Source organism: Oryza glaberrima, chromosome 6 (genome assembly GCF_000147395.1).
Source record: "Oryza glaberrima chromosome 6, OglaRS2, whole genome shotgun sequence".
Lineage (NCBI taxonomy): Eukaryota > Viridiplantae > Streptophyta > Magnoliopsida > Poales > Poaceae > Oryza > Oryza glaberrima.
Genome location: NC_068331.1, coordinates 25,214,887 through 25,231,185, shown reverse-complemented (window position 1 = coordinate 25,231,185; position 16,299 = coordinate 25,214,887). Strand labels below are relative to the sequence as shown.

Genomic DNA, 16,299 nt, shown 5'->3' with positions numbered 1-16,299 from the left:
TTATTGATTACACATATATAATATATTAATATCTGTATGGCTAACGAGTCAACAATTATCCTCTGTATACGTGTGTTATTTTTAGGGATGAAGTGCATGTTTAGATATATTTGAAATGGCAAATGGTAAATGCTAAAGTTTTGGTGGCAAAAAATTTGGTACTCCAAAAGTACTAGTTGGTGTTTAGATGCATCCTAAACTTTTGCCATTCTAGTACTTTTTGGTGGGGGGAGAGAGAGAGAGTGGTCTCAAAGCACTTTTTGGCACAATTTGCTACTGTGGACTAGCAAATGGTAAATTGCTAACTTTTACTATTAGTGTTTAGATTTAAACAGGGTCGAAGATGATTGCTTATAAGAATGTATTAAATGCTATATATTAAGCTAACTAATACTACCTTCGTTTCAGGTTATAAGACTTTCTAGCATTGCCCATATTTATATAGATGTTAATGAATCTAGGCGCATATATATATCTAAATTTATTAACATATATATAAATATGTGCAATACTAGAAAGTCTTATAATATGAAATGGAGAAAGTAGCTTGAAGCAAGTTATCTAAGCAATACCGATGAAGAAAAAAGCATGGCCCAGAAAACCGAGTTGATATTCCTCTGAAGGTCCCTTAGATTGGAGTCCAAATAGGTCGTCTTTGCTAAGGATTTGATTGTAAAATAAGTGTTACAAAAGAACTAGAATAAAAATTCTTCTATCCCATCCTTAGCATCGAGTTTATTGGCTGGGAACAAGAAGGGTGTCAGCAAAACCCAGCATGCAGATTACTGGCCGGAGGGAGTACACACATGCCTCGGCTCATGCTACTTGGTGCAGGGCAAAAAACAGGGCCTTTTTCTTGCCCACGATTGGCCTAGTTTGCGACACAAAGCAACGCGCACGCTTTGTCTTGCATCTGACATACTATCTCCATTTCAAAAATAAATTTATTTTTAACTCATTTCACACATGCCAAAAAGAAGTAGATAAAATCTACGGCAATGCTTATGGCTGCAAATCTGCAATCCAAACAGCAATGGTATATCCTTAACTTTTATTAAATCCTGATAAAATAAAATTCCTAAAAGTACTAGAATAGAATACCTAAATATTCATTCCTAAAATAAAATTGTCCCTATTTTACCTACTGTTAATATATTTGTCTCATGCTCTCACAAACTTCAATGCAACGTTTGCTAGAAAATGAATTCGTTTTGAAACAAACAAGAGGATGCAAAGATGAACTTATTTTCGGATGAATGAAATAATCCCTACACTGTATATCTTCACACGTTTTATATCGAGCAGAATTAAGAATGTGTTCAGTATGGGAGTTGGGAAAGCTCCGCCAAACATGTAAAACGAAACGACTCATTAATACTTGATAATTAAATATTAGTTTTAAAAATTTTAAAATAGATTAACATGATTTCTTAAGTTACTTTCCTATACAATTTTTTTTCTTCAAAAAGTGCACTTTAGTAATCTGGGAAATATATATGAAAAAGAGAAAGCAGAGGTTGGAATAATGCACTTAAGAACACAGTCTAAAGGTCTATTCTTTTCGTCCAACAAGTTAGGATATTAAATAATGGAAATCAATTTATTTCGATACCGAGGAAGTATCATCCAATCTGACAAAAAGAAACAAGAGTAGTAATTAAGGCCATTTTCATCATACCAAGCTTTAGTATTGCTAATATTTTAGCAAAGTACTGTAGTAGTAATCTAAACATATCCCGAACACTCTACCATATCACCAAATTTTGGTGATCCTTTTAGAAACTTCTTCACGTAACAATATACAAAAATATGTAGCACGGTAGCAAAATAAATAATTCTACCCATCAAAATTTGGCATTGCGTACCAAACTTTGCTAAATTTTGGTATTGCCAAATTTTAAAAAGATTAACTTCGACATCAAGTTAACAAACCGTAAATATTGCCCCTAAGTACTACTCCCTCCGTTCCATAATATAAGGGATTTTGAAGGGACGTGACACTTTATAGGACTACGAATCTAGACAATTCCATATTCAGATTCGTAGTGCTATTAAACGTCATATATTTATAAAATCCCTTGCATTATAGGGCGGAAGGAGTACTACGACAAAGTATCACTGCTCATGGTCTCTTTGAAACGCGCATATGTAAGGTCGTCCTGTAGGAATTTCGCAGAAATACGCGTACAATTCAAAACCGGCGAGAAGGAAAACGAATGATGTGAGAGCTGAGGACGGAGGGGCGGTATCGGCCCACTGGTTTGGCGCCGGAAAGACGGTGGTGGCGGAGGAGGCTAGCGATAAGAAATTCCAAGCAAAGCAAAGCAAAGCAATGCAATGCAAAGCGTAAAAAAGGCAGCCACCCTTTCCGCTCGCGCGGCGACGACTCCTGGATGATCGTCCTGGATGCAGGTGGAGATGGGGGAATACCAGCCAGCAAATGCGTCTCTCCGTTTTCAAAATATAACAGTACTCTCCCCGTCCCCTCGTATAAAGGCTAATTGGTGAATATGACACGTCCTAATACAATGAATCTAACATGTCTATCCAGATTCACTGTACTAGAATGTGTCACATCCACCCATTATCCCTTATATTATGGGACGGAGGGAGTGATCTCTAGGTTCTATATTAAAAATAAATAAATCTAGTACTATGAAGGTGGACTGAAACAAATGTGTTATATATTTATTTATTATATGATGACAAAAGTAGTACCAAATTTAACACGGCTTAATATTAGGAATTTGAATGCTATTATATTAGATCCGTAATTCGAAGTACTCCGTACTACTAAGTACTGGTCATAGTAGTACTACCTCTGTCCCGAAATATATGTATTTTTGGTTAAATATAGGTGTTTTTAGGTTAGATAGAATTAAATTGGGGAAGATTGTGATTAATTAGTTTAGAAGTGAAGATAGATGAGAATATTGAATGGTAAAGTATTGTGATTGGTTGAAAACAATTATTAACAAAGAAGTTATTATACTTTTAAAATAAATCTTAAAAGCTACTCCGTCCTGAAGTACTAAGAACTTGGGACGGATAGAATATTTTTTTAAGTAGTACGAAATATCTCCTTCAGTTGTACAAGATTGCAGAGGAAGTAGTTTGCTTGATAGTTGAAGAGGGGCATGCTAAGGCTGTGTTTAGATGCAGTTGAAAAAAGTTTCGACGTGTCACATTGGATATGTTGACACATATGTAAATATTAAACATAGACTAATAATACAATAAATTATACATTCCGCCTAAAAACTCCGATATAAATTTATTAAGTCTAATAAATGTTTACTGTAGCATCACATTAAAATTTATTATGTCTAATTAATCCGTCGTTAGCAAATATTTACTGTAGTACCATATTGTTAGATCATGGAGCAATAGGCTTAAAAAAATTTACCTCGCATTTTACACGTAATCTATATAATTAGTTTTTTCTATATTTAATACTTTATATATATATATATATATATATATATATATATATATATATATATATACAAATATTTAATATAACAGGTGAAAAATTTTATAAGGACATCCACAGTGTGCATATAAAGTAGGTAGTAAGAAATAAAATACTACTACTACCAGGTTGTATACATTATGGAAGTAGTAAGTAACAAATACTAGGTAATATGCTTACTACCTAGCCATAAGCAATAAACAAATGATTTCTCTCATTCTTCTCTCATGGCTAATGGTTATGGGGCTCAGCTTACTATCCACTTTTATTATTTTATTATTGTGGCTACAATAACAACTAATACCCATTTGACGTAGGATTCACCTTTATTCTTAAAGTAGGTATTAAATATTGGTGATGGCCTTAGGAAATCTAAAGAGGCCGTAAAGCTATCTAGGCGGGTGATTAGACAGACGGCCGTCCCGTCTCTGGCCGTACGTGTAAAAGCTGTGTAAAAACTGGAGAAAAACACCGAGCAGGAACAGCAACAGCAACAGCGGGCTGCTGCTGATGGTGGCCAGCCGGGCGACTAGTGGAACGACGACGATATCACCGCTGCGGCGCTGCTGCGTGCGGCGCCGTGCATCACGCAGCACGAGGAGCCACAGTACGCGCGCGCTACACCCAAACCTGCTGTACACGGTTAGTATTGGCTGTTCTAAAGTACAAATCATCTTTTCGCTCGGACGTACTCCCTCCATGCTCGTAAAAGTAAGTCATTTAGAATAGCGATACGATCTTTAAAACATAACTTTGTCTTCTTATTTCTATAAAACATTCATTAAAAAGTGATATAGGTACACTTTTATGAAAGTATTTTTCAAGACAAATCTATTCATATAATTTTTATATTTTAAAACTCAACAACTTTATAGTTATTTATGATTTATATTTCCAATGTTTGACTTAAACATTGTTCTAAACGACTTTCTTTACGAGTACGGATGAAGTATATTACTATCATATTTTAATAGATAACGCTGTTGATTTTCTATCTTACGTGTTTTCATTTGTCTTATTTAAAAAATTATGTAATTATATTTTATTTATTGTGAGTTATTTTATCACGTAAAGTACTTTAAACATGAGTTAAACCTTATACATTCGCATAAGAAATCTGAGCAAGACGAATGATCGAACGTGTGTTTAAAAATCAACTGTATTATCTATTAAAAAACAGAGGGAATACTTATTGGCTAGAATTTGAATTTTTAACGTAAAATTTAAAGTTGATTTTAGAGGATTTTTATCTCTGCTTCATCATAGTTTGCCTCTAGGGACAGTTACCCCTGGTTTTGGAGGGAGCTCCATCTTCGAAGAGCTACAAAGGAGAAGAGTCGATCGAGGAGAGCGCGTAGATTACCCAAATCCTAATTAAGAGAATATCTTGAGAGAGACTTCCGACGAGATTGGCTTAGGTGATCGGCTCCTTCGTAACTCAAAGATGGGCCAATGAAAGGAGGGCAGCATGATCACCTCATCACCTAGGGCCTGTTTCTTTCAGCTTGAGATTATTATAGTTCAGATTATTAGGAGTAAGCTGAAAGAAATAGACAACTTATTGAAGTAGCTTATTATAATCTAGAGCCCAGCTTATTATAATCTGATAAGCTCATTTAGGTGAGCTTTTTCCAGATTATTGGGTGAAAAATTACCCACCATGCCACCTCACTCACTCTTTATACTTGCAAGCCCAATAATCTAGACTCTAATAATCTGGAAAGAAACAACTAACCGCTTATTCTACTACAGATTATAACAATCTAGTTTATAGTGATCTAACTCAATAATTTAAATTATAATAATCCCAATCTAAAAGAAACAGGGCCTAGAATTCAATACCTCACATACCAACCCACTGAACTCGAATCATGGTTACACCAAGCCTCCGTTTGAGAAATTAATTCCTAAAACAATTAATCCCTAAAACTGTCTTCGAAGCAAATTTATTTGGGCGATGACACATAAATAAATGGTTGGTGATGAGTCAAACTTAAATGACAAGCCTCCTGTAACGTTAAGTCAGAGAACATGTGTCTCTTACTTGTGGGTCTATAAATGTGGGCACCACCTATCAAGACTTACCTCTTTGACTTTACATCAGAGAAGCTGCTTTCGAATTACGTGCTGCCCCGTTGCTCTAAGCTGATTGGTGTACCACTGAACCTGAATCTGGTATCTATTTTCCCGTCTCAAAATAAGTCTAAATTTAGATATACTCTATGTCCAGATACGTTTTAATAGAATGTGTTACTCCATCCATTTTAAGTTATAAGATATTTTGACTTTCGTTAAAGTCAAATCGTTTCAAGTTTGATCAAGTTTATAGAAAAAAAAAATAGTAATATTTTCGATCTAAGATAAATTTATTATAAAAAATATAATTAATTATTAATTTTATAAAACTAATTTGGTAATATAATATAACTATATTTGTCTATAACTTAATCAAACTTGAAATAGTTTGACTTTGATTAAAGAAAGTACATTCTAACCTATTGTTTATTATAGAATGAAGGGGTATCTTGCTTGGTCATCTAGTCGATCAAGCACAGTATATACGTCGTCTATCCTTCCTAGCTACTCCCTCTGTTAAAAAAAAAAAGACAAACTGTCCGTCTTATATGTAATTCTTTTATAATTAGTATTTTTGTTGTTGTTAAATGATAAAACATGATTAATACTTTATGCGTGACTTATTTTTTTATTTTTTTCATAATTTTTTTAAATAAGACGGACGGTTAAATGTTAGCACGAAAACTCACAGTTTGTTTCTTTTTTTTTTTTTTAGGGAGTACACTCTCTGGCAGGCAAGCTGGTCAAGTTCATGCAACCACCCACAAGCACAGTACGCACGCCACGCCACGTACGTACTCCTACTTGTACTAGACGTGACACATGGCCCAAGCAAATGTGCATGTATAGTGTGAGAGAGATGCACTGAATTGTATGCGCCGATAGATGGATGATGGATGGATTGGCGCGCTGTGTCAAGTACTGTAGGATCGGATCTCCATGCATGCCGCAGCTGGTCATGTCCAACTAGCAGCGCACTCCTTTCGTCCCACGAAAAACAAATCTAAGAAAAATATAGATATAATATATTTGCTTTGTTTTAAAATATTTGACACTGTTGACTTTTTAGCACATGCTTAACCGTTCGTCTTATTTAAAAAATTTGTGAAATATGTAAAACTATATGTGTAAATGAAAGTATTTTTAACCATGAATCAAATAATATGAAAAGAATAAATAATTACTTAAATTTTTTGAATAAGATGAATGGTCAAACACGTATTAAAAAGTCAACGGTGTTAAACATTTTGAAACAGAGAGAGTATTATAATACAATGTTATATTTAAATTCATAATACTAAGATATGTCGTGAATATTAGATTGGTTTTTTTATAGAACGAAGAGAGACGATCGATCAGCCAAACACCTGTCACTGATGGGATGCACGGAAAACAAAAGGCACGTGAAGGCCAAGGTTAATTTGGGTGCTATACACAGTACAATAGTAGTAGCAAGAGAAAAAAAAAATGAAACAAGAAAGCATACATGTCGGCGTATGCTAGGCTCCGATTGTACTAGCCACGCTGTTCGTCTGTCACTCATGAATTCGTCTTCATGTGCTCGTCGATATATGCAGACGACGTATACTCAAGTCAAATCCTACCTACGCGTGCACTTGCGTGGCGTGAGAACGCAACGATGCAATGCATTATATCGATATGTTATCGATAAGTTCTCAGAAAAAAAGATATGTTATCGGTATGCCGCTGAATTGACTGATGGTATATATGTACAACAAATGCCTGTATGAAGCTGCTACAGCTGGTAGTAGTAAACGCCAATCAAGCTGAATTGACTGGATTAGTATTTGCGGATTTTATTTAAAATAGTTTTATAACAAATTTGTACATGCAAACACTACTAAAAAAAACATTTTTGACGACGTAGGCATTTTATTTTCGCAGACGGGTACGGCTATCAGAGAAAAACTCCACCGGCAAAGATGATAACCAGAGAGGAGTTGGCTGTCCGCCTGAAAGATCTATTATCAAGGTGCCGCCTATGATAATCGATCTTCGTAAGCGGATGGCGATCGATTATCGCAGGCGAATCGTGCCGTCTATACGGACCACAGTTTAAAGTTTTAAAATCTCACCGTTTAAAACCTCATAGAGCGTGCACCCATACCCTTAAAAGGTTGCATTATTACCCTTGTTAACTGGTTGAGGTACCTGCGAAACTTATCATGTAATCTTTGTAACTGCCCATATATTTGAGAGTTTTAACTGCTGGAGCAAACATGGCAGTATTTTGATTAAAAAATTAGATCTGCATTACACATTAATAATTTTCTACTTCTCATCAGTAAAGTGGCTACACAGTACACATATTCATATGCTAAGTTTTGTTAATTGAAGAATTGCCAAATCAATGATTGTCGATATCCTCACATCGATGCAGGGGAGCAATTATATGCACTGTGAAGTTAAACTGTGGTAGATGAACTTAGACCCAAGGGACGAGTTTGCGTGCAGAACTTATCTTACAAATTAAAACGTTTTCCTCTATTCGCAAATATTGTTAGTACTTTTAACTTTTGACATATCATAATTCAACTAAAAGTAATTCAATAGTACCAGCAAAGTCTACGTGCTAACGCCACCCTAAAGGGCATTCTAACTGAATGATGCACGCAGGCCTGCATCTTCCTTCTAAACCATGACAAGTTGGATCATATCAGTACACAATGACCAGAGCCAAGATTGGATTATTCGGTTGCCTTGAGATGAGAACACTAAACAAAAGCTAAACCCTGAATAACCTATGGATATATTTCTGTCAATCAAAGTGATACCTTTTGACTCTCCCTAACTCCCTCTCCCTCTCTTTCCATGTCTTTGTACGCATGCATGCTTGCACTAATCTATGTTTAAACTCATAAACACTATCTTTCTTTTTTTTTTTTGCTAAAAAGCAAGGATTAGGAAAGATGCAAACAAGGCCATCTGTCACTTGTTGGAAAGGAGTTAAGCTAGCTAGCTAGTTAGGAAAGATTGTGTGTGGTCAAAAGGATGTTGATGAAGATTAACAAGCAACCGCAGTACCCTCTCCGTTTCATATTATAAATCATTTTGACTCTTTTCATAGTTAATTTCTTTTTACCTTTGATTTAATTTATAGAAAAATTAGCAACATTTACATCATCAAATTAGTTTCATTAAAACTAACTTTTAATATCTTTTGTAGTTTGTTTGTTTTGTGTTGGATATTACTATATTTTTTTTATAAACTTTGTTAAACTTAAAGAACTTTAACTAGAACAGTATCAAAACAACTTATAATATAAAACATAGAGTATTATATATATGTGACGCACACCAATTAGTCAAGTCTGTTTCATTGATAAAAAATTGGCAAGTTTGCATGCATGCTAGCTGTGTTAGCGTAGTAGCTATTACTACTACATATCCCAACATCATGATCTATATTTAAAACCCCTTGACAATCTTGGGCCTAAACTTCAGATTTGACTCTGATCTCTCACACACTTGTTATAACTTTTGTGTGCATTATATTAATTCATGTCCCCTAGAGCCAGCTTACTAGTACATACTGTACCTAATAGATGCCATCACTTTGCTAAACAAGTTTTGTTTCTTGCGGTCTTGCTGTTTGTTCAAAGCTCTTGACCATTGGAACAACCTCTCATATATTAAAAATGGAGTTCAATAGCATGGCTCTCCTAACTAGACAAGACAAATTAAAAGAGAGGCAATCAGCTAACATGTCACATGCAAATTCTTCGTGATGATGTATAAAGTGCAAGCAATCCAAGGAACATCCTTACCATATGTTGTATAATACCATATAAGTGAACAAGCTATAAGCAAGCTCATAAAGTGAATTTTTTTAAGGCAGATAGATACAAGTTGTGTCTGTTCTTCAATCGAGCTAATAAATTGCTAAATAATTTAGTTTTGAGAGCGACGACACGGACAGTGATTGGTTTATTCCGAATAATAATTGTGATTCTTGTGTGCCACTAGCTATGTGTGCCGTATTGAGAAGCCAGAAGGAAGATGCAAGCTAGTTAAGTTGCAAAATAAAAAGCTCAAGCACAAATACAGTTCCTAATAACTATATCATCTGTCAAAAAAAATATATCAACTTTCTGAACAATTACTCATCCAGATTCATCCCTAAAAGTTAATTTTTTTTCCAAGATGGAAGAAATACTCCTAAACAGAGACAATTTAAGTTGTAAAATAAAAAGTTTAGTAAGCACTTTATATTGATACATTATATATACACATGGAGACAATTATATCGTTATTAGAATTAATATATATGTCGGCCAAGCCTTTTTCTTTTCTCTTGCTCACATGCATACGTGTATTAGAAAAGATCGAAGAAGACAACAGAGGGAAAGAAGAGAAATGAAAGAAGGGGTGCATGGTACTAATTACATTTATGTATCGATCGTGGTTCCACGTACTTTGAGTTCCCTACTTCAGAAACGTACCTAATCAGTTTCTTGTGATGCCAAATTATCATATATCAATCTAGATAGAGCCATCTAGATATTACCAACAACATTGCATAAATATAATGAGTGGCACTAAATTTATGGTGCGAAGTGTTTAACAATTTATCGGAGCATGTATATTCTTGATTTAACTATTTTTGTTTGTTGCATGTGTATTCTTGATTTAACTATTTTTGTTTATTGGAAGTAGTTGAATAAAAAATATATGTGCTCCAATAAATAGTTAAATACTTATTGACTTAACTATTTTTGTCTCTTTTTTAAACCCCACAAGGTGTATTTGTATTAAAGTAAAGGGAAACACTGTACAATAGCCATGGAGGCTAGAGGTTACAAAGAAAAAGAGAAAAAAGAAGGCGGTTATGGAGGGGTGTAGCTACAAAAGGAGGCGTGCGGGTTGTTGGCTATGTTGATCTACACGTTGTCATTTGCACTTCCATTATTGTTCACCGTCAGGCACTGGATGCCCTTTGCCCCTCCCGTGCACCATAGCTAGATCTCGTCGGTCACTTTGTCAATGATTCGGTGCGGCGGAGTCTCTAAGTTTCTGAAAACCATGCTATTCCTCTCTTTCCAAATCTCCCAGGAGAGTAGGATTAGAATCGATTTGACCCCTTCCTTTTCTCCTTAGCCATTGCACGAACGGTCTGAACCCACCAGTCCTCCAGGATTGCCGTCTGGGGCCAGTTTTGTGGCCGTAGCTGAGGGATGCCTAGCCTTGTTGCTATGGCGTCCCAGAGTGTACTTGTAATCGAGCATTCGTAGAAGAGATGCTATGCTGTCTCAAGGTTTCTGAAGCAGAGCTGACAGAAGTAGTTGTTTGGCCACTCCCTCTGCTGTAGCCTATCAACCGTCCAAATTCTGTTTTGGAGGAGCAGCCAAGTGAAAATTTTGCATTTTGACAGCGCCCAGCATTTCCATATCACGTTTGTCGATATGGACGGTATGCCGCCCAAGATCTGCATTTGATAGGCTGATTTTGCTGTGTAAGATCCGCTAGGTGTCCATTTCCATCGAATGATGTCTTCAACACCTTGGGTTAATGTGACACCTGATGTCTAAAGTAGTTCGAAGACCTTGAAAAATTTAGCGACAAGGACCGTTGTCAAGTTGTATATGATGTCATCGATCTAGGTACTATCCTGTAGGGCTTCTGCGACTGTCCTCTTTTTTCTTCTAGCGTGGTGGTAGAGGTTTGGCGCCATTGACTTTAGAGAGGAATCGCAGGCCCATGGGGACTCCCAAAAAAAGGCCTTGTTGCCATCTCCAATTGTTACTGACGTAGAGGCTGCAAAAAGCTTAGTATCTTGTTCATTGCATGGCGTCTGCAAGCCAATCCATGGTTTGTCGGGGGAGGTCCATTCATACCACAGCCATTGTAGGCGAAGAGCTTATCCCATCTTGATGAGGTTAGAAACCCGCAGGCCGCCGTATTTTATTGGCCGGCAGACGCGCTGCCAATTCACATTACTCTTTATTTTTGTCTGTTGAAGGTAGTTGAATAAAAAATATACGTGCTCCGATAAATAGCTAAAACTTCGCACCATCTGATGCTATTCGTTCAAAAGAAAAAAAATCCAAATTATTAACCAGCAGCCATCACTCCGGCCTAATCGAGTACTTGTTCAAGACCAGAACGAACATGCAAACTCAACGATTTGATGTTGACGTTAATTCTTTGGTGGTAGGTATGGTTCTGTTATTTTATATCTCATCAATATATCTCTTTTGTTAATCAATCTTGTCTCTTTTAGACGAATTAAGGATAATATTGCATCTGTAAATCCGGAGGCGACCGGAGCACACATGATATATAAATCTACTTGGCTTGGAATATATGTTTTGGATGCCCTACAATTGCTTAGGCTCCGGCCTATCGATTGATCCTAATTCGTATCGATCGCTTTATAATATGAAATAAATAAACTGAACTTCGCATACACATTTTGAGAGAGCAGAATCTTACTTGCTGTGTTCAAAAAGCTGCTATATACTACTCCATGCATATAGAAATATTTGTAGGATTAATTAGCTATAGCTCTAGGTTGATTTGGCGCCTTTAATCAACTGTCAGCGACCGACCTCCATGACTCAAAACCAGCATAAACAAATGCTTAAGAACCGTGGTCTTCTATTCACAACTATAATTAGCTAGCACCAATAGTTCACACTACATTTAAAGGAGAGATGAAATTTCTACGTACCTAGGACCTAGCTGCTGGATGCATGCCTCGATTCATGATCTTAATTAATTAGATAAGCCATAAGCCGTCCAAAACGGTATGTAAATAGTTCTGAAATTTTCGAATAAAATTGGCAAATTCAATTTGTACTTACATGTGAAGGAAAAGAAAAAACCGTACGTACCTCTCTCGTCATTTGTTCTACATCTTTATCTCGTTTATCTGTACCTCTATATATCTTCTCTTTCTTGTTTTTTTTCCTTCTTTCCAGCCTTTGCCTACACCTCTCTCGTGTTTCTTGTGCATTTGTAAACTCTTGACCCACCATTGAATATGATGATTAATAAGATAGATTCTCTCTACTTTTTTTTCGAAAAAAGCATTGCTCTACAGCTGATAAGCCATAGAAAAATTGAACAAAAAAAACTTTTATGTATATATTTTACCGATTTAAAACCTATATAAAAAAATAAACTAGTGAAAACAATCTCAAAATCAATTTTAAAATTAAGTTTCAATATTTAAATTTTCAGTGCGGCTGATAAGTCAATAAGCAAAACAATGGAGCTTACAATTAAGCGAGGACACACGCTGACGGCTTAAAAACACATACTCCCTCCATTTCAAAATGTTTGACACCGTTGACTTTTTAGTACGTGTTTGACCATTCGTCTTATTCAAAAATTTTAAGTAATTATTTATTCTTTTCATATCATTTGATTCATAGTTAAATATACTTTCATGTACACATATAATTTTATATATTTCACAAATTTTTTAATAAGACGAACGGACAAACATGTGCTAAAAAGTCAACTGTGTCAAACATTTTAAAACGGAGGGAGTACTTTTTTTTTCTTCTTATAAGCCGCCTTTGTCTTAAACCATACATGCATGTTTTTATAACAAAAACTAGGTACACTAACTGGTTGAGGAAATTAAGAAAAGGGAGACAATATGCTACTAATCAAATCCAGCAAGGCTATTGATCATTAGAGGTGGTTATATTAACTTATTATACATTAAGCCGCCATTGTTCCCTTGCTGCCCCTATAGCCCATTATTTGCTACGTGTATAAATGCGCCACACACCCCTCCTCCCCTGCAGCAGCAGCAGCAGCGAGCTAAGCTAAGCTCTTCGAGCTGCAGCAACCTTAGCTAGCTAGATCGAGCTAGTGAGAGATCGATCTTGTAGCTGGTGAGATCGGCCATGGTGGAGACGACAACGATGATGAAGGTGTTGGTGAGGGTGAGGGAGTTCGACGTGGAGAAGGACTTGCCGGCGGTGGAGGAGCTGGAGCGGCGGTGCCAGGTCGGCCTGTCCGGCGACATGGCGGCGGTTCACGACCACGCCGACGACGGCGACGGCGCCGCCGCCAAGGAGAAGAAGAAGACCAAGACGAAGACGAAGAAGAAGAAGGCGGGCATGTCTCTCTGCGTCGAGCAGATCGGCGACCCGCTCGCCAGAGTCCGCCACGCCCCGGAACACGTCATGCTTGTAATATCATCGATCTAACTAATCTAATCTAATCTAATCGATTCTGATCAGATTCACAAACATGCATTACATATAAACATCCATGAAATGATCGTGTGGTTGATGATCATGTCTCTAATTAAGCCGATCAGACGAGATGTACGAACACGAATGGTTAATTAACATGGTGGTTGATTGGATTTGTGTGTGTTACAGGTGGCGGAGTACGGCGAGGAGGAGGAGAAGAAGAAGGTGGTGGGTGTGATCAAGGCGTGCGTGAAGACGGTGAGCCGTGGCGGGAAGCAGGAGAAGCCATTCGTGAAGGTCGCCAACCTCCTCGGCCTCAGGGTGTCGCCATCTCACAGGTGATTCCTTTGATCATTCATGGTGCACACCAACATTGCTCTCTTGCTTCTTCCAGCAATGGCGGCCAATGCAAGGCTGATGGTGTGATTTGTGTTTGTGTTTGTAGGCGGCTGGGGATCGGGACGGCGCTGGTGAGGCGGGCGGAGGAGTGGTGCGTGGCGAGGGGAGCGGAGCACGCGACGATTGCGACGACGGAGTCGAACGCGGCGTCGCTGGCGCTGTTCACGGGGAGGTTCGGGTACGCGCCGTTCAGGCGGCCGGAGTTCATCGGCCACCCGGTGCACGCGCACCGGCTGCCGGTGGCGAGGGGGCACCGCGTGTTCCAGCTGCCCCCCGAGGTCGCCGCGGCGGCGTACGCGCGGCTGCTCCCGCCGCAGGACGCCGAGTTCCTCCCCGCCGACATGCCCGCGCTGCTCGCACACAAGCTCACCCTCGGCACCTTCGTCGCCGTCGCCGCTGACGGCGCGTCGTTCGCCGTGCTCAGCGTCTGGGACTCCACACGCTCGCTCAGCCTCCGCGTGAGCGGCGCCCCGGCGCTGCTCCGCGCGTCGCTCGCCGCGCTCCGGGCGCTCGACCGCGGCGCGCCGTGGCTGCACCTCCCCTCCATCCCGGACATCTTCCGCCCCTTCGGCGCCTACCTCCTCTACGGCCTCCGCATGTCCGGCCCGGACGGCCCGGCGCTGCTCCGGTCGCTCTGCCACCACGCCCACAACGTCGCCCGCAAGAACCCGGCGTGCGCCGTCGTCGCCGCCGACATCTCCCCCGACGACCCGGCCGCCGCCGCCGTCCCGCGGTGGCGCCGCTTCTGCTGCAACGAGGACGTCTGGTGCATCAAGAACCTCAACCCGGACGAACACGACGCCGACGACTGGGCGGCGCCGCCGCCGCCGCCGGGACGCCACCTCTTCGTCGACCCCCGCGAGTTCTAACCGACGGCGACGTCCACGCCACGCCATGCCATGCCATGCCATGCACGGCAGGAGGAGGCAGAGGCTAACCACCACCATTTTCACCCACCATCTCTGCCAAATTTTGACAAAACACATGTACATACACTTGGCACTGCAAATGGCAATCACCTGCCTTGCCATTTTCGGTGTAAGCTCCCCAAGCTAAAGTGGTCTAGTGTAACTGTAAGAGCAGCAACCAATGGCTAGCTAGCTTAGTAGTATCCAGCATTAGTTGTCACTGTCAATGCAAGAAAAATTACTGTTGTTTCTTCAACTGTGGCAACAATTACATCTGCTAATTAAACCAAAATGAAAGAAAAAAAAACTGCGATGTGGTATGCAAGCATGAATATTCAGGGTTCTTCAGGATAAGCAAAAATGCAGGCTTGCAGAGGTGAATCTTCAGATGAAACAGAAAACCAGTAAATATTACTAACCATCTTGGGCCCTGAAATCTTCAGAAAGACAGTGACTGCGGCGAAAGCAGAGTCTACAATTACCTCATGAATCATGATCATAAGAAAGGTAATTAACTAAACTGTTTGAAACAAAAGTGGCGTTTCAATTCGGCATCGAAATCTACCTATCCTTATCAAATTGTTCTGAAAAATCCCTTTCCAAAATATTCGTAGCTTCACAACAGCATAAAGAAAAAAAAAAGACTCAAAGACAAGCATATCCTGACAGCAACAACGCCGCCTAATCCTTGCATCTATTCCTATCATTCATGCAGAATTCACCAGGCTAAATCAAATATGAAATTAAGCAGAGTACTACCAGCCAATCTTTGACCGGCCAAATCACTGAAAAGACGAACTGATTCTGCACGTATGGATGGATTGATCGATAGCCACCACCAGCTACTAACTAACTTAGCCACTAGCTCATCCAATGCTGCTTAACATCCATATTCCATCAGCAGCAAGTGCAAAGATCCGATCTCTGCTTTGATCCTTTCACAGGATTGATCAAATATTCCATGATCTATCAAAGTTCATCTGGCCTACCAATGACAAGCTGCAATTTCTCGCTTTCAGTTCCATGCAGATCAGCTTCTTCTTTTATTTTTTTAAGATAACGGAAGTTTTTATTGAATTCGCTCAATTATATCAAGGCGATATAACAGCACTGAGAACACTCTCGGCCTCTGCACAATTAGGATGCACACGACCAACTGAGATTAGCATCGGTGGCAATGATGATGGCCATGGACCAAGCCGACGAGGTCCACAAAGAGAAAGTGTGCTACTACCTTGATCACATCGTACAAGCCAAATACGGCGTCTTC

At 39.1% G+C, this 16,299-nt stretch overlaps 1 protein-coding gene across 1 annotated transcript; it reads left to right on the top strand.

The window, feature by feature from the left end:
* The first annotated feature begins 13,338 nt into the window (after positions 1-13,338).
* On the top strand, positions 13,339-15,373 carry LOC127775926 (acetyl transferase GW6a). The gene is made up of 3 exons (XM_052302237.1): positions 13,339-13,716; positions 13,912-14,060; positions 14,168-15,373. Exons 1-3 carry the CDS (start codon positions 13,429-13,431, stop codon positions 14,988-14,990), a joined length of 1,260 nt encoding a protein of 419 aa, XP_052158197.1. The 5' UTR covers positions 13,339-13,428; the 3' UTR covers positions 14,991-15,373.
* The last annotated feature ends 926 nt before the right edge of the window (positions 15,374-16,299 follow it).